Genomic DNA, 27,935 nt, shown 5'->3' with positions numbered 1-27,935 from the left:
CAGCAACAGTCTTTGAGGGGAAAAAAATCTGGTGATTGTTATTTCTAGTTTTTCTATAAACACGGTGGACTGTAGACCTGCGCGTGATTGTTCATACAAGTTTTTACTTAAAGTATTTTTGATTATAGTTATTCTCCCGTTTGTGCGTTCTTGTGAGAGCAGGCTATAAACTTCGGATGATTTGGATAGAATTTTTTTTTTTTTTAAATCTCTTTGGGGAGTTTTTTTTTTTTTTTGCTTAAAATCCTGCAGTGGATCACCTGTACAGACAGTACAGTGTGTGTGGACTGAAGCAGAGAAAACTCAGCATCAGACTGTGGCTTCAGTCGGACCGACGAGCCTCCGGTGCCAACGCCTTTCTCCCCCCTCTCCCCCTCTCTCTCTCTCTTTCTCTCTCTCTCTCTCTCTCTCTCTCTCTCGGCTGGGAAACTTCAGCTCGCACTGGGCTCGTTTTGACGGAGGTTCCCTTCAACTCATGAGCTGCTGAAACCACACAATCCGACACTCAAAGAAGTAGTGTGAGAGAGTAAAATGGGCTGCACGATCAGCGCCGAGGACAAAGCCGCGGTGGAGAGGAGTAAAATGATTGACAAAAACCTGCGGGACGACAGGGAGAAGTCCTCCAGAGAAGTCAAGCTGCTTCTGCTCGGTATGAACTGCGTTTTGATCCGTGAAATCAGTTTATGAATGTTTGTGTTTTTCTTTTTATGACTTCAAACACTCCTCCTTCAGTTGGTTTAATGCAGCTGTGGCTCATCATGTCTCCACTGACAGAATTGACGAATCCAGATGTTAGCGGTGAAAGGGAAAGTACACGTCCCGTGCTGCCTCGGAGCTTTTCTGTCGCCTGTGAATTGTTGGAAGTTGCTCAGAGGACGCAGTTTGTTGACTACGTGTTGTCACTTGTCACAGAGCACGTTGTAACTCACGCGGGCCTGTTTAATTTCAGTGTACAAACACAACGTCACAGCTGCACGGACACACTGACCCTGCTGAGACCTAGAAGCACGACGGTCTGAGAAGTAAAGGCTGGTATCTGTATTGAACCTGGTCAGTATAAATATGCTGTGATTGATTTAGCAACCATCATATAGGAAAAGGAGAAGCGTCAAATCCTCACAATAAAGACATTTGACATTTTGCTAGAAAAAAACGACTTAAATGATTAACTAAGATACATAAATCAGTGCAAATGAATGTTCTATTGATCGACTAATGGATCGATCAACATAGCTCTATCTGTAGTAATTTCACGGCCTTTAGAAATAGTTTGCTGTTAGATAAATCCCTGGACTGTTACGGCTAACTTCAGGTCGTCTCACTGGAACAATTCTTGCCTGGACTGACCAGTGACTATTATAACGGCACTACCTGCCGTTGGTGGTACTGACACTGTGGGTGTGGACTGCGCTGATGTGCCAGAGGGATTAAATGCCCCCCAGTCCAGCAGCGCTCAGCCTCTCGTCACAGGTTTTGACCTCAGTGTGGGCAGCATTTGTTTGTGTGTATATGTGATGAAACATTTCCGGTACACATCATCCCACCCCATCAGAGGAAGTGCTGTTTGAGAGACAGCGGTGGAACTACACTGAAGTAATGAAAGCATTAAATAGTTTGAACAGACAGCTTCAGCTATATGTTGCATCCACAATGTGTTGCACTGTAAATATCCGTGCACTACGAGCTGATTGTACTGATGCAATGGTGATGCAAGGCCTCTGAGCTTTTTGGTTGAGACATTGCTTTTGTTCTCATGAAATGTTGTGAAAGATAGTGAACAGTTCATGTCAAAAGAATGACATGACGAAGAAAGCTCTGCCCTGTTGAAATGCTGTCGTTTTAAGGTGAATACGTGCTGTATCTTGATCTCACGTTAACATGTTACCAGAAAAGATGGACCAAGTAAAAGTGCCAAGTATTTGATTAAATGGATGATTCTGAGCACAGATGCAGCTTTTACATCAGTTATAGAAGTGAAATCATCTCTACATTCATTCGTGCAGGTGGTCGACCTGAAAGCATCACGACATAATGCGCTGATGGCATATGAAGCCTCAACAAGCTGCAGCATTTAATTGGTCAGTGCCATGTTGTAAATCGTATTAAGGTTTGAATTTACTTAGAAAGATTTCAAATGAGTCCTCTGGGGGAAAAAAATCCCACTTAACTGATTTGTGTCATTCATTACAGTTTGGTGAACTTTGACATTTCCAGACCAACATGATTTTCACGCCTTGCAAATCTCCAGACGTGATGAACTCACGTGTGCATTAGGTGCATGTTTTCCTGATTGTTTGTGTTCCTGATAGTGGCATCATTCTCACAAAGAAATAGAGTTATCCCTCAATGTTTGCAGGGATTTTTCTTGCACCTCGATCTAAGATATGGCGGAACAAAACCATGCTGGATAATCTGCTTCCTACCTTTTCAGAGCCACAACTGATTTTTTTATCAAAGTGTTTCCACTGTTTTGTTGATAGGTTGAAGCCCGATTGCGTTGTTTTGCTCCGCGGAGCTATTTTAGGCAGTCGAACCCTGAGTGTAATAACAGCAGTAGAACCTGAGGTCACAGAGATGTGGGTGTTGGATGGGTTTGTCGAGGATACAGATGAATCCCAGCAGCAGCTATACTTATTTAACATATTTATCTTCAGGCCGATATGTTCGGTGGTGCAACATTACAATGCGGGATGAAATCTTCTTGTATGGACACATTTGAGTTCTGACCGCAGAGTTGAGGGGGAAGCTATTTTTCCAGGCTGTGCCCTCCACTCCCCGTCTGTGCTGGAACAAGAGACTATTAGGAAAAAAACAAAGAGGAGTTCGGCTGCTGCTCTTTGTACCAAACCACAAAGCTGGAGAGCCAACGCACTCTTCCGATTAAAATGGTCTCCCATTGGACCATGAAAAGTAATTCATAAAAAAAAAAAAAAAAAATCTGCATTTCAGATTCCTGTTAAATGAGGCCAGGTTCGGACTGGCTTCAGACAACTCACTGAATGTCTGTGAAGTTGGTTTTTTGAACTGCCAGGAAGCCACGGTTTATGCTCAGCCAAAAAAAAGGCCATGAATGAGAAAATTGGTGACTGACAAAACTGAGGAAAGGGATCAACACAATGTGTCCTCCTCTCCCCGTCTGTGTGAGCGGGCGTGAATCTCTTTGCTAGTGACAGCTTAACCAAAGAATTTGTGGGTTTAATTCTTGTTGGCCGGCCATCTGAACATATTACTCTTCTGTAAGCCTCCTTGACAAAATTAATCTGCTGAGGATTCTTAACTGGCAATGGGAACGTGTCTCACCACCTTTTAGGGGAACAACAGTATTAAGATAATGTATGTTCTTATTTTGAAAATGTCACTCATTCAGACTTGTCCCTGGCTGCTTTAAAAAAGAAGCAGGTATCCATATATTTTAAATTCCAGTGCCTGAACACTTCTTCTTCCGGCGGCTGCTGATAATTATTGTGGTTCTAAAAGGTTCTGCCGCCAGTATCAACTCACCCCAGATGTTTATGGAAATAATATCTCACTGGTTGTGTGAGTTTGAGGCTTAATGTTTCATGTGCACACATGTTTTCATGCCTCTTTAATTAAACTTCAGCTCAGAAAAATAGCTGGTTCTTGAGTGAGTCAACGGACGGCACAGAGGCGAAGCAGACACCATGGGTTCAAATCTTAGCTTGACTGGGGTGTGTATTTTTACCGTCGTCTGTTTGGAGGGCTATATGTGGCGCAGCCAATCAATCGCGCTGACAGATTTTCCCAGAGGCCAACTATGGTTCTGGAGCCAGAAGACGGTTAGCTTAGCATAGAGACTAGAAACAAGAGGAAACAGCTAGCCTGGCAAAGGTAACAAAATCTGCCGAGCAGCAACTCTAAAGCTCACTAATCAACACTTCATATCTGCTTTGTTGAATTTATACAAAAACAGAAGTGTAAAAACGACACGTTGGGGTTCTACAGGGGCTACATGCCGACACGGACACTTTTCCCTTTTCGAGGTTTTGGACCAAACTATTTAAAGAAGTCACCTTGAGCTTTATGAAACACACGTGAAATAATATGCCGATTACTTGATTATGAAAATAATGGTTCCTGTATGATTCCAACAAACACAGAGATCTCATCGATGTTGATGTTGTCGTGACTCCTAATAGACGTTGTAGCCGTCTTCACAGAAGTAGTGTGAACCATGTGGCTTCCAACATCATGATTAGGAATCAGATTGATTAGGTCCATCATCATTAAAGACGTTCAATTAAAGCGGTTCTGTTAACGGAGAATAGGAGATCACAAAAAGAAGAATCTTTCTTCAATAAAGAAACATTCTGTGCTGGTTGTCAACACTGCATGTTGTGATGATGTTTTTTAGATTGCAAGCAGACTTTTAATCATATGTGTTGTTCTTATGGCCCCTCTGCTCTCTAACGCCCAGAGCAGCATGATATCTGGGATTGTGTCTCTAGTGGAAAAACACTGGCTCAGCCAGAAGCATGTTAACTGTTTCCTGCTTGGCCGATTGTTGTAGAAATACTGTAAAGGTTCCTTGTGTGAACAATGATATCAACTGGGCCAGTCATCAGTTCACAGATTGACAATATTGTGAAAGCTCTCACTTCCCAAAGAGGTGCCCCACCTTCTCAAACTTCTCATTATTTCCCATCATCCTCGCTGTGTTTCTGCACCTCTTAAACTCCAGGCTGTGGTGTATACGTTTTATGGTGAGCGGTGAGCATCTGATTCCTCCATGTGACATCTCGCAACCATGTACTGTACATTCCCTCAGGCCCCACTTAAATCCTTGCCATTAAAATTCATCACAAGGCTGCTTTTTAACGGGTGTTTTGACACAAACATCCTGCACACTGTGTGATGCATGATTAAATTAGATCAGGTTAAGTTCAACCCTTATGAAAAGGTGGTTTGATCCGACGTCCATGTGAGAGGGGTCTGAATCTGTCGGGTATTATGTGGCGGTGTTTTGGCTGCTCTCGTCTAACTACTGTGCCTCTTTTTCAGGTGCTGGGGAATCTGGGAAAAGCACAATCGTAAAGCAGATGAAGTAAGTTACAGCTTCCTGATAACACTGCACATGACATCATGTCAAACTCCTTCATCCTGTAAGAAGCGTTGACGCTATTCTACTACGTTGAGGAGAGACAGTTCCTCGCTCCCCCTTTCAGCTGCAGCCTTGTCAGAGTTTAGTAACACGGGGAGAGCTGTGGTTACAAACGGGGCTCATCTTTGTGGAAATACTGTAAAGTGGGACCATCATTTCACTCGGCGTAGGCAGTGTAGGAAGCAACCTTTTGAATAACATGTTAAACAATGGCCACAGTGGCCCGCTGCAGCCTGGCAGGTCCTGAATAGACTCCCCCAGTTCCCACATTAGGCACGCTGCATGCTCAGCGAAGCTCAAATTCCTGCACTAATGACAGTGTTGCATGAGATTTTTTCTAAATCTGTCATTCGTCCCACATTTGTCAAAGCCATTGTTCACACCGTCAAATATGTATCTGAACTCTCAAAACCTCTTTGGATTTGTTTCTGTGTCAGAATCATTCATGAAGACGGCTACTCAGAAGAGGAGTGCAAGCAGTACAAAGTGGTGGTGTACAGCAACACCATCCAGTCCATCATGGCCATCATCAGGGCCATGGGCCGGTTAAAGATAGATTTTGGGGATGCTGCGCGGACGGTAAGTTAACTGCATCCAGTCTGCGATAAACATGACTTTCAGAAAAGCCACATCCTCATTCATGACAATGACAGCAATTATTGTCTTCCTTGCCAGGACGATGCCCGCCAGCTGTTTGTCCTGGCGAGCTCGGCGGAGGAAGGGGTGATAGCGGCAGAGCTGACTGGCGTGATTCGGAGACTGTGGAGCGATGCCGGAGTTCAGGCGTGCTTCGATCGATCACGAGAGTACCAGCTCAACGACTCCGCTGCATAGTGAGGACTCTGTTCACTTCTCTACACACAGACCCACGACACTGACTCACCGAGGGCCAACTGCAAGCATATTAAATGACTCAACTACACAGATGAATTCACGGGGATTCAAGGAAAACAATCTGCTAAAAATAGCTTCACGAACGATCAACAGCAAAATAATCAACATCTCTCTCTGTTGTGAGCATTGGCTCATTTTCATTTTCTAGATATTACTCAACTTGAGAATTGCCGAAAATTCCAGATGGAAATGAAACTGCTTCAACGATTTATAGGGAAGTTTGAAATTGCATCATCCATCTTCCTACTATTAAACTGGCACAAAACAGGTCTTGTGATCGTGTTTGCCTCTTCACTAGAAGGTGGACATGTTTGAGTCAGAGTCGTTTTCATGCTGAAGCAAAAATGGGGGCAAGATGTGTCTTGTTCTTCACGGTCTTGTGTCAGCTTGTTGTACAGCTGATTGCATGCCTGGAAAAAGAATTACGTGAAGGACTAACTGACAAAGGGAAAACGTTTCTGTCAACTTGTTCATGTATCACTTCATTGGACAAAATGGTTTCAGATTATTATGATAGTCAACCACTGGATACAACTGTCTGATGAAGTTCAGTGAAAAAATGCAAACAAAGTGGTCCGAGCTAAATATAGTCCAGTCTTGTCGACGTGAGTAAAGCATGGTGTTCTGTGTCTGTAGCGTTTATATCACACTCTCCCTGAAAGAAAGTAGCTCAAGGACGCTTTCTTTGTTTTGAAAACAGCCAAGCTGTCATGGTGCACTTTGTCCACACTGCGAGACAAGAGGAACCAGTGGAGTTAGTCTGTTTTTACTCAACCCACAAGGAGCCGGTGTTTATCACGCACCAAAATATGAGCCCATATTTAGTATCATTCTGTGGAGTGCAGAGCAACCCACTCCACCAGACATAAGTGTCCAAAAAAGTACAAGTGTTTCTTTGCATCATGTTGTCTTTTTGTGATTAAGAAAACTCGGATAAACTGATTTTACCACGTGGTGTTAAAACAAAAAGAATCTGTGTTTATGAGGCTCATGTTGGGAGCTGCCTGTGCTGCAACAGTAGATGTTCACTATGATGTTTCTATTTCTCTGGGATCATCTTCATATACTCGCTTTGTGTCTCTCAGCTACCTGAATGACTTGGACAGGATCTGTCAGCCGAGCTACGTCCCGACTCAGCAGGATGTGCTACGTACGCGTGTGAAGACCACTGGCATCGTGGAAACTCACTTCACCTTCAAAGATCTCTACTTCAAGTCAGTACAGCTGTACTTTATCTGCTCATGAAGGGCCCTGGCCTCAGGTGTGCCATAAAAATAACTTACGAAGCGTTAAAGGCAGCATTTAGTGGTCCAGCATTAACTTCCCCAACCCTCGTAGAGAGATTATCACTGGGGCAAGAATCAGTCAAGAACTAAATTCCAATGGACAAAGTGCTATTTGTTTGTTTTTTTACTTTTCTCCAGTCTTTGCTTGTTTGTTTATTTTTATATTTTCTAATAAATACTGGATAGTTTTAGCTCTTCATATACAATGTGTGATGAGGGGTCACAATAAAGAAAGGTTTGTGGTCAGTGACACCACACAAGCTTTATATTTTACGAATGTGAGGTTGTTTTCCTTTTTCATTATCCAACTCGCGAAAAATGAAAACACGTCATGAAAGTAACAAAATCTTGATTTTCCATGCGATAAGTTGCATGTGCAGTTTCTTGCCTTTTTTTCCTACTTTATACTGCATCCATATCCATGTTGGCTATTCCTCATAAGTTGTCATAACGCTCCCTTCATCATATTGAATAATTCTCAGATGATTACGCTTGTTGTTTCTTTTAAGAAACTGAATATTGGTGTGCTGATTTCCGAGAATCTTTTATAACTCACAAATGCTGCTGTGTGGCATTCAGCCTAATACGACCCACCTTTGTAGCAGTAAATGTGATTACGTCTCTTCATTCCTGTTACATTATTTTATCGTCTAGCTCCTGTACTTATAAATATTGGTGATTCATTAACTGTAATAGCCTCCCTGGCCTGCATGCGTAACCCCATTTAAAAAACCGCTCAGGATCTGCAAATGTGCAATCACTGAATTGGTGTTGTCTGTTAACAGCTCAGTGCAGATTCAGTTTGCCTCTGAGGGACTCAGGTGGAGACACAGGCAGCCGACACAAACACATGTGTGTGTGTGTGTGTGTGTTTGTGCTCTTGCCCTGGATTTACGAGGACACTCATCCTCATAAAACACTAGAATTAAATTGACATTGCAATTAAAATGAGCACATTCACTGTACGTGTATTTATGCAGTTCCTGTGTGTGTGTGTGTGTCTCCAGGATGTTCGATGTCGGGGGTCAGCGCTCGGAGAGGAAGAAGTGGATCCATTGTTTTGAGGGAGTCACATCGATCATTTTCTGCGTAGCGCTCAGTGACTATGACCTTGTGTTGGCTGAGGATGAGGAGATGGTAAGTGACGGATACACTGTGGTTTAGGTTCACTTCTTGTATCTTAACATTTTAGTTAATACAGGAAAATCATAAGAGGAAAAGCACAGGTGTTACTAAGAGCATTAATGATGGCTCTGTTCTATTAAAATGTCCCGTTAAGTTTTGACAGTGAGCCGGCTTTTATAGCTTTTAAGTGCTGGCAAAGACACAGCAGCACCTTTTCCATTAGGATTCAGCCACTAAAAGCCATGTAAAATATGATCGTATTAGTCTGTATCGTTTACGATGCTCTTGGTACATGTGCTTTTTTATTTAAGTGCCTTTCAATTTGGAGTAGACACCAGGCCCAACTGGCTCTAACCGGCACTAAGACGGGTTTTGGAGCGCACCCCAAAGACCCTGAATCAAAGCAGCTGGATGAAATTCAATCATCATTCCTTTTATTATTTACACCTGTGTCAAAATGTCTTGTCTGTGGAAGAAAAAGGCCTATTATGGGTATCTGCTCTTTCCTCAGAACCGGATGCATGAGAGCATGAAGCTCTTCGACTCCATCTGCAACAACAAGTGGTTCACGCTGACCTCCATCATCCTCTTCCTCAACAAGAAGGACTTGTTTGAAGAGAAGATCGGCAGAAGTCCGCTCACTATCTGCTACCCCCAATACCCCGGTGAGACAAGCCCGTGTATTAGCAAATTAGTTTTAACGTGATATATGTCAGATGTGATCAGATAATATCTTTATATTTCTATCTGATGTATCTGAGTATTAACTTCTTGGAAATGTGTGATCGTGCTATCGTCGTTTTAACCTGAATAAAGTACAATGGATCTCCTTCTGTTAGAGGGTACTGTAGGATTTAGATTCTGCAGCGAACTCCAGTTTTAAGGTTGCAGTGTGCGTTGAATAAGCACTGAATATAAAATGTATTTTTATTATATGGATGACATGACATCTTGTTTTGGTCACAGGTTAATAGCATCTTTGTTTCGCTTTAGTGTGTTTAATCCACAATAAGATTTATGGAGCTGTCTTCCAGAGATCATATAGGATTGTTCCATGTGAATTATAACCAACTTCTTTTTATAAATGATCTTTTTAACTGCAGGTGGGAACTCATACGACGAGACTGCAACTTATATCCAGTACCAGTTTGAAGACTTAAACAAGCGAAAGGACACCAAGGAGATCTACACCCACTTCACTTGTGCCACAGACACCAAGAATGTGCAGTTTGTGTTCGACGCTGTCACTGACGTCATCATCAAGATCAACCTGAGGGAGATCGGGCTGTACTAAAGCTTCAGGCCATGCAGGTCAGCACACTGGGCGTCACCCACTGGACAGTTTATGCTGAACGCTGCAGAGATGTGGCAACGTGGTGTTGTTGTCAAAGCCAACAGTTAAGAATGTTAGCTTGTTGCATCACCACAGAGACAACAGTCAACTCTCTTCTGGGATTTCATTCGTGTGTCAGCCTGTTCATAGTTATTTGAGGAATTGCAATAAAATTAGGATAAGACACTTATCAGACTACTTCATCACCTGAGTTCCCATGTAGTGCCGCTAACATGTTTCAAATAGACTGCTGCAGCAATGATTTATAAACCAGGAAATGAGTTAACAGTTTTGCAACTTGGTTAACACAAGCTGAAGAGACTTTAACGTTTTGTCCTACAAAATAAAATGCCAATAAATATCCCTCTCCTGAATTTTGTGGAGATGACACTACAATACATCATCAAGTCGATGAACAATCACACCACATAATCAATCCCATCCACTGATGAAGGCCATGATTGAATGCTATGAAAAAAGCTCGTAAGTGGACCCTAAATTAGGATCATTTTGACAGACTACTATTTATCAGACCGCTTGATATTTTAATTATTGAGATCATAAACAAACAGCAGACAAAATAGATTGCTAACACTTCATCTGAATTTAGAGAACTACAGCACAATATGTCTACTTTATACAGTCTTGGCCTCAAGCCTTTAAATCATTCAAACTCAAGTGTTCCCTTCCACAAGTGATATAACCCATGTTAACACGAACGTAAGTATAGCAGTGCTTAGCTTTTCACTGATGCGTGTGTGCATGCGAGCCGACCATACATGTAGCTACATAACCTTAGCTGAATAACATTTTAGACTAGATGAGTTCAGGAGATATTTGTGTGTGGATGTAAAAGATGCTAGCATGCTAATCTTTAAAACACCAAACATGTTAACGGCTAAGTATTAATGTCAGAACATTAGCATGTTTCACACCTGTTGGCATGCTAACGTTGTGCATTTTAGCATGTTAGCATTAGCATTCCGCTCAAAGTAGAGAGGCTGAAAAGTACAGCGTAGACTTGTGAACGTTGTGCCCAGTCTGACTATAGTTAGTATAATTAGAAGTTTTCAGACAACAGTTTTTTTGCTGTCTAAAGACCCCAAAAGTCCATAAAATGTGTTTCATTATTGCCAGGCAGTTTATGAATGAACATTTAAATGACATGTTTGGGGGCATTGTATTCATATTAATTATTGTTTTTCTGTAGCCATCGGTATTAGTGATTTTTTTCCCCCTTTACCTTGCAGGTGTCAGGAGTAGAATCAGGACTTCTGGACTGGTATGTCTTGTCTGCAGAGGGATAATTGGAAAGTAGGTGTTACTTAAGGACTAAGCCGAAGGCCGCGCTGCATGCAGGGCCTAAATTCCACAATCTGGGGACTTGATTCTACGATTATTTTTGTCTTAATAGACGTCATGATGCAGAGCACACTGGGAGAAAGTGATGAGTGGGGGAGGCTTGTGAAACAATCACTGTGAGAACTGTGGAGCCCTGTCATATTTAAGACCTGTGCATCAGTCGGGGAGGGGCTGGCAGGGAAAGCCCCTCTGATATCTCTGACACATTTATAGTCTGTCATATGTACAAGGACCAAAACAGAGTGTATCAAACCCATCACTGCATTTCACAGTTTCACAGCGGATATGTAAATCCCGTTCACTTTTATTTCTGTTGCATCTTCTCCTAGCTTTAGTCTATATCACAACATGGCTTTCATTGAATATTTGTTATATTTTAATTTTTGAGTTGCAGTTATTTAGTAGTTCCACTTTTGGATGTGTGAATGCATTGCAATAACTTATGTATGGAGAAGCGTTTATTTTTTTTTTGCAGTTTTGATGTATATAACGTAACGTTTTGGGTCTGGGATTAGTGAGTGTAATGAAGTTAATGCAACATGGCTGTCTACATAGTTAGATATTAACTAGACAACATTGTATTGAACAATATTTTTTATACATGAGACACATCACTGCAAATCAATTTGTCAAGGAAGACTTGATTGTCCTGTGTTTTCTTTTCTCCATAGGAGGTTTTAATATGACTAATATAATACACTCAGTGGAGGTCAATATAGCATATCGGGGGTTTTTCAAGGTATTTTTTAATGCTATGGATATCAGTGAAGATGTATACAAACACATTAAACGTAAAAAGTTTGAAATAGCCAGAAGCTGTATTTGTTTTCTTTGGCTGCAGCAATCCCATAATACTGAGGAAGTCTGTTGCTGATATACAGAATACTGTAGTGGAGCACCGTTTGGTTCAGGTCAGTCACTTCCTACAAATGAGAAATCCTGGTAGAAAACATTTCCGAATGTTTAACTCTAGCTTTCTGTACTTTGCTGCAGTTGTATTGGTTCGCTTTAACATCATTAAATGGTGGCACAATGTTGTATTCCTTTCCCTCTATTTTAAAGACTAAACCAGAATCTTACCACAGGCAACATCAATCAGATGCTCCCCACTGGTCCAGATTTATGAAGGCCTAGTCTCACCTAGACCATGCAGGGAAGGAGGTCATGCAAATTGAAAATACTATTTGTAGACTTTAGACACATCTGTATGCTTGAGCTGAGGACTCAGTTTGTTCCAGCGGCTGCACACACCACAGCCCTCCAATATGTCCTAATTGTCCCACCTTGTATGTCGTCTCTGTAGAATAACACTCCATAGAAACTCCATAGAAACATTACTGACGAGTTATCGCAACGTATACTCAAACTGCTTTCAATCTCCAAGTCAACATGAGAGCGTGAAGGGACAGATTCTTTAGCGCAACATGCGTTTTGAGCCCCAAATCCTCAATTTGTGCAGTTTCAGTTTAAAAGATGAGGCTGATGATATTCTATGTTTCTTTTTCTCAACAAATCCCATAAAGAGACTGAAACAGTGTGTTAGTCCTTCTCTCAGGTGTTCTCGACTTCCCAACTCTGTCTGTAGCACTCAGCCCCGAGCCCATTAGTTCCTACTGAAGATGTAAATCTTTAAAAACAAGTCACACATGTACAGTTTATTCTTTAAAAAGGTTAAGACATTTCCTAAAACAGCAAGGTACTGTAGTTCTGAGCAAATGTTACTCAAACAGGAGTGAAACGTTGTTGGGAGACTGTTTTCAGCTGCAGATTACTACATGTTTGGTGTGCTATTTCTGGCTCCAGGACAATGTATGTGAGATTGAATCAAAATAAACTACAGGAGCATTTTTTTAGGAGCAATAGTTTTCAGACAATATTGGAGTTTTATGGCTTGAGGAATAATCGTTGGATAAATTGTTTTTTGGTTTTCATGGAATTTGTTGACAATAAGAAAAATACAACATTTTTCTCCATTTGTTTTAGTGGTTGCTTGAGTTTCAAAATGTAATTTCTGGCTTAAAGGCCTGAGCAGTACATGTCCATGTCTTCCTGTAAGGGTAATACTGCATCTTTTCACAGTTAAAACCTTGATGGACGGATGGAAATACTAATGAACCACACTGGTAAGAAGCTCGACTGGTCACTCAAATCAAACAAAATAGTTAATCTTGTGAGCTCCAGACACTGATTACACTCTCAGTTGTGTCCTCAAATGTCATGAATTTGTCCCAGCACAATCTTCCAGTAAATCTCAATGTGCATATTAATTCCTGCTGTAATTAGTTTTCCTCTCTCAATCGTTTTATTGTTAATGAACTTCTATACGCTGCCATTTCCCATCTGACTAGATCAGGGAACAGCGGCATCGTCCCTTGAGGCTTTCCTTCAGTGTTGACAGCTCTGTTTCTCTAATTCTATATACATTATTCAGTGACTGACAGTTTGATTATGCAGCAAAGAAACAGAGACACAAGTGATGTTAATGCATCTTTATTTCATGCCTCTAAATGTCATAAGAAAGGACAAACTCAGTAGATTTTCATTCCCTTTTCATAATAAAGCATTATCCTTCTAGTGTTTCACTCTCTCTCATATAGATGTATCTTTCAAAATATATTGAATTACCTACTCTTATGTACAAAGTTTCTCTACCGTGTTTGACCTTGTGCAATTTATTCATCACATTAACATGTTAAATGAATTGAATACATTAACACTATTTAGATTAGATACATGTACAATTTAGTTTGTCATCTGGATATACTGCAAGCACTGGGAATATCTGAGATATTTACTCAGCAACTTTTTACAGTTTAAATATCAAGACCACAGAGACTACTGTACTCAAAAACAAAAACAAGGTTGGAATGTTGCTATTCAAAATATTAATATTTCCCCCCGATTTTATTGTTTAATATTTTTTTTTTTACAGAGATTATATCTTATTATTATTATATTGGTCTCAATTATAAATTCAACTCAAAACACAGTAGCGTTAGTCGAAAGGAAGCGACGAGGATCGGATGAGCAACTACTTCATCTTCATACCTTTAAACCAGCGTCTGGTGTGAGAGAAATACTGTACTTCAGAAAACCTTGTAGAAAGCTGAATGTCCACGACAACAATATGGTGACTTGATGATTGTTTCAACCCAGCTGGGCGTGCATTATGTTGCAGGGATGTACTATTGGAGAAGGTAATGTGCTAGGAGCAGTCAAGGACCGGGACCTGGCTTGAAAGCGATGGCGTGAACACAACAAACACGATCTTCTGCGCTCCAACGCTACACTTCTCAGTTAATGCCAATACGTGAGGGGTTCAGGTAGGAAAGGAAGTTCTGCAAAGAAGAGGAAAAGCAAAAAATGAATCTCATACATGTTGAAATCACTTTAAATCATTTGTAAAACTCTGTCGGATCCGTCTTTTAACGGTATACATTTTGCTCCATTCAGAGCTACAGTGTATAATTAGGTTGCAAAGTTGCTAAATTGTGTGGTTCATGTTATGGTCAGAAGTTGTTGCTTGGCAACACAGGACTGCATGATATGATTCGCTGTACGAGACTTAAATTGAATCATCTGGGGTCGGCCTCATCTGGACCCCATTACTCTGTATCAACTTAGTCCCTGGGCGAGACGTGGTGTGGTCACTGCTCACCTCTTTTCACTCTGGAGCTGCTTAGAAGAGACCGCAACTTTTAAGGTTTTCTTTGATGATGATGTCTGTCACAGCGTTGAACACAATCTCAACGTTCCTTGTGTCCGTGGCACAGGTCAGGTGGCAGTAGATTTCTTTCACGCCCTTCTTCATGTTCAGTTCCAGGAACTGCGACTTGATGTAGTTGCTGGCGTGCTCGTACGAGTTGCAGCCTAAAGAGAGATGAAGGGTGTGAACATGGGAGCGGATTTATGAGAATTTTTGTTGTGGGAAAAAAACAAAAGTACCCTGATCTTTAAATCAAGCATCTCTGTGTCGGTCAGCTGACATGACATGAGTTTGATATAATTGCTTGCATCACATAAGGATTACTTCTTGGCAGCAGACTGTGATCCACTCTAACTGCATGCCAGATTTAGTCTCACCATTTCCCTGTTCATCTCGCCTGATATTCTCACTGCTACAACAAGCTTTGCTCTGTCATAGCACAGTTTGCAGCAGGTATGGCTCACAAACCATTGACGCAGCATCAGTCTGTCGGTCTGTCTTACCATCATAGTCTGGGAAGCAGATGCTCAGGTGGACTTTCTTGATCTTTTCTTCAAAGAGATCCTTCTTGTTGAGGAAAAGCACGATGGAGGTCAGTGCAAAGAATCTGTGGTTGCAGATACTGTTGAAGAGATGGAGGGACTCGTGCATGCGGTTCTGAAAAGGTCAGAGACAAACAGGTTAAGTTTACTAGCCGACCTGTCTGTCGTCTCATGCTTTACGGCCTGGTAGTGGAGTCTCAACTCACCACTTCATCGTCCTCGACCAGCACCATGTCGTATGCACTGAGAGCTCCGCAAAAGATGATGCAGGTCACACCCTCGAAACAGTGGATCCACTTCTTTCTCTCTGACCTCTGGCCACCCACATCGAACATCCTGTTCACCACACACAAAGTCACAACAAAGTTAGTCCCAGATATCTCGCCGCGGTCGTTTTTTGCTGGTGTCACAGACTTTGGTTTAGTGCCCCGTTGTGACTCACCTGAAGTACAACTCTTTGCAGGCAAACTGTTCTTCAATGATACCAGTTGTTTTGACTCGAGATCGCAGCACGTCCTGCTCAGTGGGGAGGTATTCTGGCTTGGAGATTCGATCCATTTCATTGAGGTAGCTGATGATGGCAGAACAAACCGTACAGAAGTCAGGCCTCAGACAAAACAAATCACCTTTATCTATCAGCATTAAGCCAGCTGCCTCTTCCGTTTTACATGTAGCCCCTTAACTGTATTAATCCCGGTAGTAGACATGAACTCACTAGCCAGCAGAGTCGTTCAGCTGGTACTCAGCAGCTCTGTCGAAGCCGGCCTGCACACTACTGTCTTTCCACAGCTTCATGATGACATCAGACAGCTCAGCAGGCATTGTGCCTTCTTCAATGGAGTCTGACAAGTTCTGCAGCTTCTGTGCATTCTCCTGTGGTTTAAAAGCACACAGAAAGATCCATCAGCACCGTCACAGTACTTTAACTGCTTCACAGTACGATTTTATGTCAGTGAAAATGAATAACTCTGCAAGTGAATCAGGTGTACATCTTTGAAGTGTCATATGAGACCTGTGCAGAGGATGAGGCAAAATCAATGCCCAGAATCTCCATGCCTCTGATGATAGCCAGAGTAGACTGCAGGATGTTGCCGAAGATGACTGATCTGAACTCCAACTGTTCCTCTTTTGTGTAACCACCTTGATGCAGAATCCTGTACACAGATGAAAGTGTGTAGTAGCATAGGCCAACATTTGTAACAATAATCTTCTGCTAGGCTGAGCTGGTTGGTCATTTATATAAAAGAAATGTTGTAGACCTTCACTTAATATAAATACCAGGATCTTGCAAATGTATGATTGGTTTGGATTTCCACATGTAAAAGTCCTGCAATATAGAAACAACCTACTGGACATCCACTGGAGCCTTCTTCTCACAGCGCCACCCTGTGGTGTGTTTCTGACCTCACTCAGCTCTCATTGCCAGAGTGAAGCTAACAGCACAAAACAAGTGCTGACAAATCAGAGTAAGCGGATGTTTGCCCTATTGACCTTTTGTTTAAAGGCTTCACTGCAAGTAAAACAGTCAGAGATGAGGGAGCTTTGGCCTGCTGGCTGTATGCCTGACCGAAGAGATTTAAATCACTGTCATTGCTAGCCACTGACATGGTGTGGATTACACAAAAACAAATTGTATCAATTATTTAAATACTTACTTCATTTGTTTTACAATGGTGCTTTTCCCTGACTCACCAGCACCTGTAAGAGAACGAAAAGATTAGCAACATACACACATAACTGCTGTGTTTATCGTTGACATGCCATTGAGTCGAAACACACTGTAAGCCGTAAACAGCTATGAATGTGCTTTGACGATGCACGCAATTTAAAGAAGCAGTCTGACCAGAATAGACAGAAATGCTGTGACTTTGACCGAAAGTGCTATCTCTCCGTTTTTAGTTTCAGGATGATTTTCTGTAGTTTGCAGATATCTGCCTTCATCACGTGGGAGCAAAACTCAATGACATTCGGTTTGTGCAACGCAAATAGTTATAATCATGACAAGGCTCTTCAAGAAAATCCATTATGAACAGTTTCACAAATATCTGTTGTTGTATTAAAGGTCCCCAGTCTATCTCCATGCAAATATATGTGTGTCATTATTACACCATTAATCTAAAGTAGACCTTTGCATGGGCCTGAGTTCGCTTTAAAAACTCTTTCCCTTGTCTGAGCCAAATGTAAACGGGTATAAAAAAGTAAAGCAAAATTCACACAATTGATAGAAAACAGGCAGAGAAAGATTCTCTATAACATGCACGGTAGGCCGAGCAAACGGGCAAAATATATTTGTAGCGCATTTAACAAACAAAATCAGCTACGGTTGAGAAAAATGCAGTTTAAGGGGATAAAAGCAAGACAAGACAGTGTTGTCGGAGGCAGTGGAGAGGACAGATTTTTTTATGTGTTTCAGCTGGTCTGTGAAATGATGGTGATCATGAAGTTGTCTGAAGTGTTCTGGCTCCCAGTTTCACGTGATGCCTTGTGATTAAAAGAGGACACTAAACTGGCTAAAGGCTCCGCTAACAAGAACAACATAATCTCCTTGCCGCACAAAAACAAAGCTCTTGCCTTTTTTTGTCTTGCTAAGCTATAATGTAGTCTAAATTGGTCTTCTGCAAGCAATTCATGTCAGATTATCAGAAGATTTTTGTACATTGAGCACCCATTCTGTAACAAATGCCACTAAGCTCCAGTGTTTTGGCAGACATCTCCAAACTTAAGCAAATCACACTGAAACTGAATGAGGAAGCATGTAGTGAAATGTATAGCTTGTGCATACATTGTACATCGATGCATAATGTAAACTGTGCAGTTATGTACAATTCAAGTCACAGTTCGATATGCGAGCTAAAGATTGCAGGCAGATCAGGCTCTCTGCAGCACTGTGAGCTCTCTCGTATCACAGAGCAACCTAAGGTGGCTCTCTGCTCTCACCGAAGCCACGTTGAGCTCAATACTCACATTTACTGCATGAGCATTTAAAGACACTGGTGTGGCCACATGCAAACCTTTCAGGGAAAAACTATTGGGTTTACCCCACTGGCAGTCATTTACTACCTGATCTTTGTGAGCAGGTATTAAAGGCGACACTGTGACGGTATAAGACTGGTTTTCATCAGCTGTGACGATTTAGTTAAGAGCTCCTTTATCCTCTCTGAGTCATTCTTTCACCTTGTGTTCATTAGGGAATGTGCCTTTCGGCTTTGCAGTGACATTAAATCTGGGCTTTAGTTAATTAACTAAATGAAAGGGTGCAGATTTTGCAGACACATTTTTTGTCAGTTCCAAGTAACTAACTATATTCAGGTTTCTTTGTTATACCATCTTGATGAAGGTCTTTGCAAAAGCTGTTTTTATGTATCGTAAATATTCAAGTTTATTAAGAAATCTTCACTTGTAAATGTTTCACTTGTTAGCACACCGTCACACAAGGGGCTAACAGCAAACATATAAATAAAAACAGCTTTTTCTGTTTTTCACAATGTCCACCAGAGCCCACCAGATGACACTCTTGTAATCTTTATCTACTCAGTTCTTACTGTCTGATCTCTAACACTATACTGCTGGAGAAGCAGCTCCTCTGTGAATCTAAAGGTAAAGATGAAGTCTCTGAATAGTGTTTCACACACACAGATTACTCTCTGAAAGAATAATGCAATGATGTGAAAATATAACTACGAATACTTTTCCTACTACTGTTTTTTTTACTCATGTTTGTTTAACACTGTGTCCTATAGATTTTCATCATTTATATAACATTGGTGGCAATAAAACACTTTTTATATTGTGCAGGTTGAGGGATCAACAAAGACTTCACCAAGTGGATCTGCGCTAAACCAGTTAGCTAATCGGATTGCCATATCACAGCTGGCCTGTGATTAATTTAGACCAAAGGCGATGATGGTTTTAAGCACCAATGTCCTAATGGTCGTTCTTGATTTGTAGACGCAGGGGAAAGAAATCTAAGTACCCTTTGCTACAATTTTTTTTTAATTGTATGTATTTGTTGAATATTTAAAAAGAAGAAAATGTAGGTTCTGCAAATTCTTAAAAGAAGCTCACCTTAATGGTAAAAACACAACTTAAAAACAGCTGACCAAGCTCTCAAGTCTCTACAGTATTTATATTATAAGTATAAACATAAGTAGTTAACGTGAAAATCAATTACTAATGTTTAGTATACTTTGAAATCTAGTGTCTAAATTATTTCAAAGTGCTGTATTGAGTTTCATCTCAGATCTTTGTGTTTGCTGCTCAACCTGCAAACGTATCTCTCATATCTCCCTCATAATTCCCTCTCAAGCTTAAACAGTCTTCCCCCTTTTTTTAATAAAGTAATGTAGAGTTTAATTCAGAATCAAGAGCAGACCTTATCTTACATCTAACTAAGCAGTGAACATTTGTCTCAGAGAAGTTTAACGCACCTCAGATGGCTCTTATCCAAGATTTGAAGACTATGCAGCAAATGAGTCAATAAACTTAGAGTGAATTATCATTACCTTATGAATACATTATTATGAATTGCATTTTCTAATTTATCAGTTACACCTGCTGGTTGTTGGCTGACTGCAAGACTCCTGCTCTACTTTGCAGACAGAACGCTTTGTTCAAAAAGAGAAGAAAAGTTAAAAGTCAGAATTAATTAAGTACTGAATGTTTTGAAGTGAACACCCTTCAGTCTGAGCACTTTGCCACACTTCCAGTCTGGGACAAAGAACAAAACTTCCAACAAGACTATTCCTAAGTGCACTTACCAAGCAGTAATAGCTTGACTGTTTTAGAGTCCTTATCAGCATCTTCTTGGAGTTGTTTTTCCAACTCCTTCGACTTTTTGTCTTCGGCGCTTGCTCCCGCACCCATGGCTTCTTCCTCCGCAAACTCAAGATCCTCAAGGATGGAAATTTTGACGGTTCACTGTGAGCTGGAGAGCAGAGAATCTGGTTGCAACACTAATCGTGCTGAGAGGCGGTTTCCGAGAGGATAGGGGATTGAGAGGGAGGTGCTTGAGCTTTCTTGGCTCCTTTCGATTAGGTGATCAGAGAGACTCTCCCAAGGTTCAAATCAATTCAGAAGCTCTGTCCAGCAGATATCCTCCCTATAATTCCCTCTGCTTAAACCCCTGACTTAGAAGGTGCCTCTTCCTGATTGGCCAGTCAATCCAATTATCGAAACAAGGCCAATAGCGAATGATGTAAAGAAAGGGAGAAAAATAAACTCACCCACATACTTGGACTCAGTGAGAATCTTCTCAATGACTGATCAGTCATTGATATGATTTGTCCATATACATATATACAAAATGAGTCTATGGGGTGTGTGTGTGTATATACGGAGGAAGAAAGTACACTATTTAACTCTATATATAACTGTTTCTACGGCTGTGGTATGTGCACATTAGAAAAACAATATAAACTGTATTTCCTGTCTTCATAGAGCCTCATATATTTGTTGGGGTAACCATTTTGAAACATTTAGACTTGACTGGGATCAAGACGTCCATTTATATCAATGTGTGGTTTGCAGTCAGTGTGCATACATTTGATCCATGCTGTATTTCCTGTGGGACTTTTGACTTCAGTGTCAATCACGTGGACAAAGCAGGGAGGCATTAACCTCTCCTAAACGTCTTATAGTTAAGACGTTTAAATCCCAGGTGGTGTGGTGCCTGCTAAATAAAGCAACTGACGGTGCTCTTTGCTGTTTGGTGGGGTCTCAGCAATAACATGACCTAATTATGTTTCCCAAGTTACATCCAACATAACTGAAACTATCTCAAAAATATATTAATGTTTTCTTTCAGCCAGAGCAGACGCTTTTATTAAGACAGTAGGTGGGATGTTACGTGCATGAAGCTTGTTATTGCACGATTGGAGCAGCTGATCGGCGAAAGCATAAATCAGTTTTGGTTGCTGAATGTTTAAAACCTTTGTATTTGATGAAGGTAAAGTTCTGGATGGATGTTTGGATAGTTTGATACCAGTGTCCTGGTCCTGAATAGACTCTTTAAAACCTATTTTAATGTAGCCTGTAATAGAGTGCTGCAGGGATGAGGTATTTTTGTAGGCCAACCTGGAAAGTTAGCATCATTTGTGATTTTATTTTCTATTGGATTTTGGATTATTGCAGAAAATAAACCCTGCGGCAGACACAAGACATCTACAGTGTAGATTCTTGTCTGATATTCTTCAACACGCTGCTGCATAAACTGGCAAATTAATCAGGAACATGCAATTATATATTTACATTTACTGCAACAATTCTTTATGGCTTTAATATTTGGAGATAATATTAATTAAAAGAAACTATGTTTTGTGACTACACACATGTTTAGATAAAAATAGCTGGTATTCATAGATTTGTTGAATTGATGTTATCAATCTTCAAATTTTTTGTGTGTAATGTGTCATGGTGATTATGGCTAAAATGATCTACATCAGCAGTAGGACCGTGTCTTTTAATCAACTGCAGCTGTTTGACTGCACAGTCATCTACATCACCCCATAAAGCTTTTTATGCCTCCGCGCCGGCAACAACCATGGCCAAAGGGATTATGTTTTTGGTTTGTCCGTCCATCTGTACGTCCGTCCGACGTGTTCTTGTCAACACCATTTGTGGAATCCAATACCCATACTACCATACTATTTAGTATGCCAGAAAACGATTTAGTATGTCCCAATACATAGTATTTAAAATGCAGCATGCTAAAAATAGCAGGATGTCCTCCTGCATCCGGTCGCGTTTTGCAGTATGTAAGCAGTATGTATTTCTGGCCATTCTGATCCACAACCCTCTAAGCAGCGGAGATATGAGCAAGAGGGTCAAAGTTGAAGCTGCACTGTTATGACTAAGTAGTATGTCCCAAGTGAATGCATACTGCATGCAACAGTGCTTTCTTTGTAAAGGCAGCTGCACTATGAAATGAAAGCAAAAACATCAAGTGTGTCAAATTCAATGCTTATGACAATTTAACACAAATGTCTAATAGGATAAAATTATGAAGAGATGACATTTTGGACTGACATGCCACGTAAACTTGACTGGTTTTCCGAGGCATTCAACCACAAGGCGGTATTTCTAGTTTATCAAGTGAAGTCTAATGACCTAGAGGGGAATTACTGTATTTAAAAAAAGCCTTTTGTAAACTTTGCACATATTGTTCCCACGTGTTTCTAACTTTCTCTGTACGTTTATTGTAGGAGGAGCGGGTTTAAGAGAAGTTGGATCAGACAGTCCGAGTACCAGTTCAGTGACATCAGGGTCAAACAGGCTCAGCGGGCAGCTAAAGGATTGACAGACTGGGACCTCTGAAGAAGAAAAGGTGTGACATGTGAATGAAGGTGACAGTAACAGAAACAGTGATTCCATGACGGTTCACTGTGGCTTCAAAAGATCGTCTTTGTTTCCTGTTTTTAACTAAGTTCAACCTCACAGGCATTAATACACTTGTTTATCGTTTTACTCCAGAATCTGTTGTCAAATTTCAACAGCCGCACAAATATAAAAGAAAACAACTCTAATCATTGACGCTACTTCTTTAAGTGTAGATATTGTAGAATCAATGCATCAGAAAAAGGAAATCCCACTTTCCCTTTCATACTGCCTCACTCATGTCAGAGTCCAATTCTGTGTTGAGATACTGAGCACTAAGCTCACATCACTCTGCCTAAGCATGTAGTGCTAATTGCCTGGGGCAGGGTGTTTCGGGTCTAAATCCCTGAATGCTTCCAAGCAGGCTAATCGCAGTAGCACATCTAGTGATGGTGGCCAATCTCATTAGGAGGAGGATGGCCTAGCCCTGCTTTGTGCTCAGTCCCTACGTCTCTGATCTGTTGACAAGATTACACACAGAGCCACAGATCGACCAGAGATGCAGGGGCTTAATACATTGTCTTTTTGGGTGGAGGGTGCAGGGAAACTGAACATGTAGGACTTTCTTTCTTTTTTTTTGTAGGTTTTTTGCGACATACTACAACACATCACGGTGCAGAAAGGATGGATAAGGGTTAGGGTAACCCTAACCCTAACCCTATATTTATTTGTCAAAGTAGGTCAAGCTGGAGGCTCATTGATGCTTCATCCACAACATTAGTAAAACACCAACACTCTCATGATCACAGTGAGCCTTTTGCCATTTAATGCATCTTCAAACACCTCATATTACAGCCATAAATACACAAGAAACAGCTAATTCTCCTGCTTAAATTTGGGGCTTCACTGAGGTCGAACTGTAGAGCCTCTTAGAAGGAACATAGGCTGATAAATAAGCAGATAGATAATCAAAGATCTCTTTTAAATCAATAATATTGCCCCCCAAAAATCCAATCATTCCCCTGTCAGGATCCAACTGACATAAAGTTAACTTATGTTTGATAAATACAGATGGATCCTCTTTACTGTCCTCAGCGTGACGTGTGGTGATGTTGCTTTATGATTCCTCGGCAGACTCCATTACAGGAGATCCCGTCCCACTGATGAGCTCATGTGGTTTTACTCTACATGCGTTTTAATAAGTCTGCCAAATAAATGAGTGTACTCGCTCTGATGACGCATAGAGGGAGCTTGGAGACCTCATACTGTAGCAGGATGTTGTGATACTCGCTGTTAATCCTCTTACACAAAACATCTTGTGAATCCACCTGATAGCTACCATTAACTCTGTAGAATTATTAAATTGTAAGATTTTATTTGCGTCCAAACAGTAAAAGAGACTTTGAAGATAGATTTTGAGTATTTTTATTATATTTCTTTCTGTGATTTCAATCATGAAATATAGAGATAAATGAACACTATGGTATTTATGCTCGTACAATTCTTTTTGAAAGACCTTCGTATGTATTTCTGAGCTAAAATCATTTAAAGTATTTTTCTTTGATTTTGTTTTAATTATGAATAATGCATCATTAAATGGTTTATTTTCTATTTGTGTTGGTTTGCAGAGTTTAATTGAATTTTCTCAGTATTTCTGATTGAAAAACTCTAAATATAAGAATAAGAATGGTGAAGAGACAAATAGCAAAAGAGTGGCAAAATGTCAAGCTCCAGAATAAAAATAATATACCTATATAGACAAAATAAAATACATTTTAGCCTTGTGCAAAACACAGATATTCAGCGCAGCACAGCAGAAACAGAATTATGATTGCTCTGTTGACACGGTCTGAATCCCACGTCCTTTGTTCTTTCTTTCAGTTTACATCCGCCTTTGTTCCTCCCGCAACTCCAAAACTTCTCCAAATGTTTCTGTGTTAATATCCGGTAATTGATTGGCCACCTACTGTATGCAGAGGGTTTTCATGCAGTTTGCACAGTGCATGCTGGGATACTTAGCAAATAGAACATAATCCAAATTCTCTCCTAATGCTTTCTCAATGGCTGCATGTATAGATGTGTCTTTGCCAGAGGAGGAAGCTGTGTGTCCAAGGTCAACGTTTATTTTCCTGAAGAGGAATTAACCACAGACAGATTAACTTTAGAGGAAACGAGTGAAACGAAGTCAGAGCGCACAAGAGTGGAGTTAATGTGATTTTGTTAACGGATACAATGCATTAGACTCCTTATCCTCATTCATCCGTTCACTTCTCTTATTGCTGTCTGACACAGCAACACGTTGACTGTCTTGAGCTGTCTGCAGCTCTCAATCACAGACAGTCACTGCATAAAACCACAGTGACATTCAGATCAACTGTTCACTCACACATCCATCTCCATCTACTCTGAAATGTTGTCAGGGAAGAAGAAGATGTCACAGCTTCATCTCTCCTGCAAAACACCATAATATCTGGATTCCTCAACATCATTTACTTTGGACCTATTCACACTCATTCACCAAGATAGACGACTAGAATCTGCCACAGGTTTAAGAATCCTTAAGAACTCATCATAAGTAAAGACCACATGGACATTAGCTAATGCTACTGCTGCGTTATTAAACATTTAAAAATGTGCTCTAAATCCAGCTCATTACAGTGTAGTTATATTCTATAAGACACCATGTTTACATTTTGGGTATGAACCAAACATAGACCATCTTTCCTTCTACATAACGAATCACTTGTGCTGAGCATCATGACTATTACACTGACACTCATGACCTAAATCATTCCTAGAATATAGTATAATTCTGAGGCTATATACTATGTGCCCTTTCAAGGTCCCTAATTTAAATTAAAATGTGTCTTTGGCAATTTAAACATGTTCTACCATTTTAATGGTGTCACTGAGCAGCTTTTCTCTCACTCACATCCACAGACTGCAGTAAAATGAAGTGCTGCAGTCTGTTTCACTACTTCCCTATAAATACCACAAGAGGGCGCTGGCTCCACATTGGCTCCACATTGATTATAAATGGTCATTGTTTTGCACTTATATGTGTTTTTCAGCCAGGAGGTGAGACGTCGGGTTTCCATCATCCTGTCATATTTTACTGTGAGCTCCTCCTGGTCTGTATTCACAAAGGCATTGTGACGTAAAACCCATAAATCCTGTAGAGAGGAAAGACGGATGTCAGACTGATTTGTGCTCTCATCTGCATTTCTAGACCGTCTCTCTGGAATGTAAATGGTTTTCCAAGAATACTTTGCACCGCAGGCTACTGTGTCTCTACTGTCCTCTCTCATCACACTGTCTCTCCTCTCACGGGCCTGTGAGAAGTCACAACAATCAAATGATAAAGATTGAGCATCATTCAGGGCCATCCCAACAGAAGGGGTGCAACAAAACGGTGATCTTCAAGTGTAATTTTATCATACATTTAGGATAATTAGAGCTGATATAAGTCGATTAATCAATTAGTTGACTTGGTTGCGTTTGGACTGTTGGTTAGACCCAAAAAAAAGTAATTTGAAGACGCTTAAAGCCCATCCTCCTGGCTTGTTGTTGCTTTGATTATGAAGTATTTTCACAATTGTCTGACATTTTACAGAACATTTTTTAAACAATAATGAAAATAGTTTTCAGTTGACGCGCTAAAACTAATAAATACATGAGAAATAAAACTAAAATGTGTGTCAAAATATAATAAAGTGAAACTATGAAATTGTCAAGTGACAAAGGTGATTGCATGAAATATAGCTTAAGTTTTCTGTTTCATTCATTTAGATTTTGCCCGTTAATAATTCTCCACTTACATGATGATAGAAGAGATGATGTTTGGAATAAAGGTATTCATCAAATCAATAGACATTGTGTTGTTAGCTTCGTCCCTGTGGATGTCAGATCTTCCTCATCTGTTTTATGTTTATTTATCTCTTCAGAAACTAATAGTCGACAGCAGAACGATGCTTTCTGTGGAGGATTTTGGAGGTTTCGTGTCGGTGAGCTGGATTCTAGCTTTTCTTTTCATCCCTTATTTTCATGCTTTACAAATGACACAACAAGCCAGCGGCTCTGTGAGGCTGTACATGGGCAGCAATACTTTGAGCTAAATGCTAACATCAACACGTGTTAGCATATTAACATGTGCTAATTAGCGCAAAACCGGTCAGCTAAGGATGATGGGAATATCATTAATTTAGCAGTTTTTTGGTCTTTTTTTGCCAAAATGGTGACCTGACAGACGGACATTGCCCTAAAGCCATTGTCAAGCTGTCAGCATAAATGTATCATGAATGTTTTTAATTCCAATGTTTTTGTAACCTTAGTTTTAGCTTCAACCTGGACATTACATTTATTTTTTTATTCTGATTATTATTAGTTTTATAACGTAGGATAAGTCTATTGCTCGCAAACATGTTGTCACATTCCTTTGTAGCATTTTATTTTCCTTTACATTTTTCTATAAACACAACTTTTCTCCCCATTGATTTGCTCATGATTTGTGGTTGTCATGGCAACAGCAGAACTGCAGGCTGTCTTGTGTGTGTGTGTGTGTGTGTGTGTGTGTGTGTGTGTGTGTGTGTGTGTGTGTGTGTGTGTGTGTGTGTGTATTTATGCGTGGCAGGGGGGAAGCCGAGACCCTCCATCCCGCCCCTCAGCCTCCATCAGTGCTGCAGCTCAGGCACGAGAGCCTTTTGGAGGGGCGGGGTCTGTTTCGCTGCAGAGGGATGCACTGCAGCCCCACGCTGGACCAACCAGTCTGGAAATCCCTGCTCACAGGCACGTAGCACACACACAGACACACACACACACACACACACACACACACACATTTAAATACACACGTACGCTGACTGCAATCAAACCCCCTCAAGCTCACAGCATCTGCGCTACATCTCCTCCCTCTCCTCTCTTTTCTCCTCCTTAGCTCTCCGACGCTCGGTCCTCCGCAGCTCTGACTCACTCGGCTTTCCTTTTCCCATCACTGCCAAGCTGAACCACACAACCTGGGATCATGTCCTCCAACCTGCCCCCAGGGACCGCCACCGGGGCTAAAAACAAGCCCCTCTCCCCCTTTAGGAAGCGGGGCAGCCTGCAGTATGCAGCCAGCACAGGTGAGTGGAGGTTGCATGGAGATGGAGAAGGAGGACGGCTTGAATGTGTCGGTCCAGTAACAGAGGAGGAATCTCACATGAAATGAGCCTGAGGTACTGTGGCTCTGGACTGTCCTTTTTTATTAGCAAAGAAACAA

The 27,935-nt window shown here is 40.9% G+C and overlaps 2 protein-coding genes across 3 annotated transcripts; one reads left to right on the top strand and one right to left on the bottom strand.

The window, feature by feature from the left end:
• Positions 1-6: 6 nt before the first annotated feature.
• On the top strand, positions 7-12,159 carry gnai3 (guanine nucleotide binding protein (G protein), alpha inhibiting activity polypeptide 3). Of its 2 annotated transcripts, XM_076095213.1 has the most exons (9): positions 7-649; positions 5,020-5,062; positions 5,557-5,698; positions 5,795-5,952; positions 7,099-7,227; positions 8,307-8,436; positions 8,936-9,089; positions 9,528-9,735; positions 11,008-12,159. In XM_076095213.1, exons 1-8 carry the CDS (start codon positions 532-534, stop codon positions 9,716-9,718), a joined length of 1,065 nt encoding a protein of 354 aa, XP_075951328.1. In that variant the 5' UTR covers positions 7-531; the 3' UTR covers positions 9,719-9,735; positions 11,008-12,159. The 2 variants fall into 2 exon arrangements, with proteins under 2 accessions (XP_075951328.1, XP_075951327.1); XM_076095212.1 differs by lacking the exon at positions 11,008-12,159 and having other exon boundaries at positions 9-649; positions 9,528-10,131.
• Positions 12,160-14,798: 2,639 nt separating this feature from the next.
• On the bottom strand, positions 14,799-20,230 carry gnat2 (guanine nucleotide binding protein (G protein), alpha transducing activity polypeptide 2). Its single transcript, XM_076090941.1, has 8 exons — positions 20,125-20,230; positions 17,023-17,065; positions 16,380-16,521; positions 16,083-16,240; positions 15,810-15,938; positions 15,574-15,703; positions 15,329-15,482; positions 14,799-14,989 (listed from the first exon to the last, which is right to left on the bottom strand). Exons 1-8 carry the CDS (start codon positions 20,228-20,230, stop codon positions 14,799-14,801), a joined length of 1,053 nt encoding a protein of 350 aa, XP_075947056.1.
• Positions 20,231-27,935: the final 7,705 nt, after the last annotated feature.

The sequence above is a fragment of the Anarhichas minor genome, unplaced genomic scaffold (genome assembly GCF_050575085.1).
Source record: "Anarhichas minor isolate MPS153535 unplaced genomic scaffold, ASM5057508v1 ptg000003l, whole genome shotgun sequence".
NCBI lineage: Eukaryota > Metazoa > Chordata > Actinopteri > Perciformes > Anarhichadidae > Anarhichas > Anarhichas minor.
The sequence above is the reverse complement of the archived record's forward strand: the minus strand, read 5'-3'. Positions and strand labels throughout refer to the sequence as shown.

What these genes read in the sequence shown, in the direction of transcription:
- gnai3 (XM_076095213.1), top strand. Translation starts at nt 532, where the DNA reads ATGGGCTGCACGATCAGCGCCGAGGACAAAGCCGCGGTGGAGAGGAGT. An exon ending in AGTCAAGCTGCTTCTGCTCG is followed by an intron (nt 650 to 5,019) that starts GTATGAACTGCG and finishes CCTCTTTTTCAG; the next exon opens with GTGCTGGGGAATCTGGGAAA. An exon ending in TGGCTGAGGATGAGGAGATG is followed by an intron (nt 8,437 to 8,935) that starts GTAAGTGACGGA and finishes CTCTTTCCTCAG; the next exon opens with AACCGGATGCATGAGAGCAT.
- gnat2 (XM_076090941.1), bottom strand. Translation starts at nt 20,230, where the DNA reads ATGGGTGCGGGAGCAAGCGCCGAAGACAAAAAGTCGAAGGAGTTGGAA. An exon ending in ACCATTGTAAAACAAATGAA is followed by an intron (nt 16,522 to 17,022) that starts GTAAGTATTTAA and finishes ATCTGTGTACAG; the next exon opens with GATTCTGCATCAAGGTGGTT. An exon ending in TGGTCGAGGACGATGAAGTG is followed by an intron (nt 15,483 to 15,573) that starts GTGAGTTGAGAC and finishes TGACCTTTTCAG; the next exon opens with AACCGCATGCACGAGTCCCT.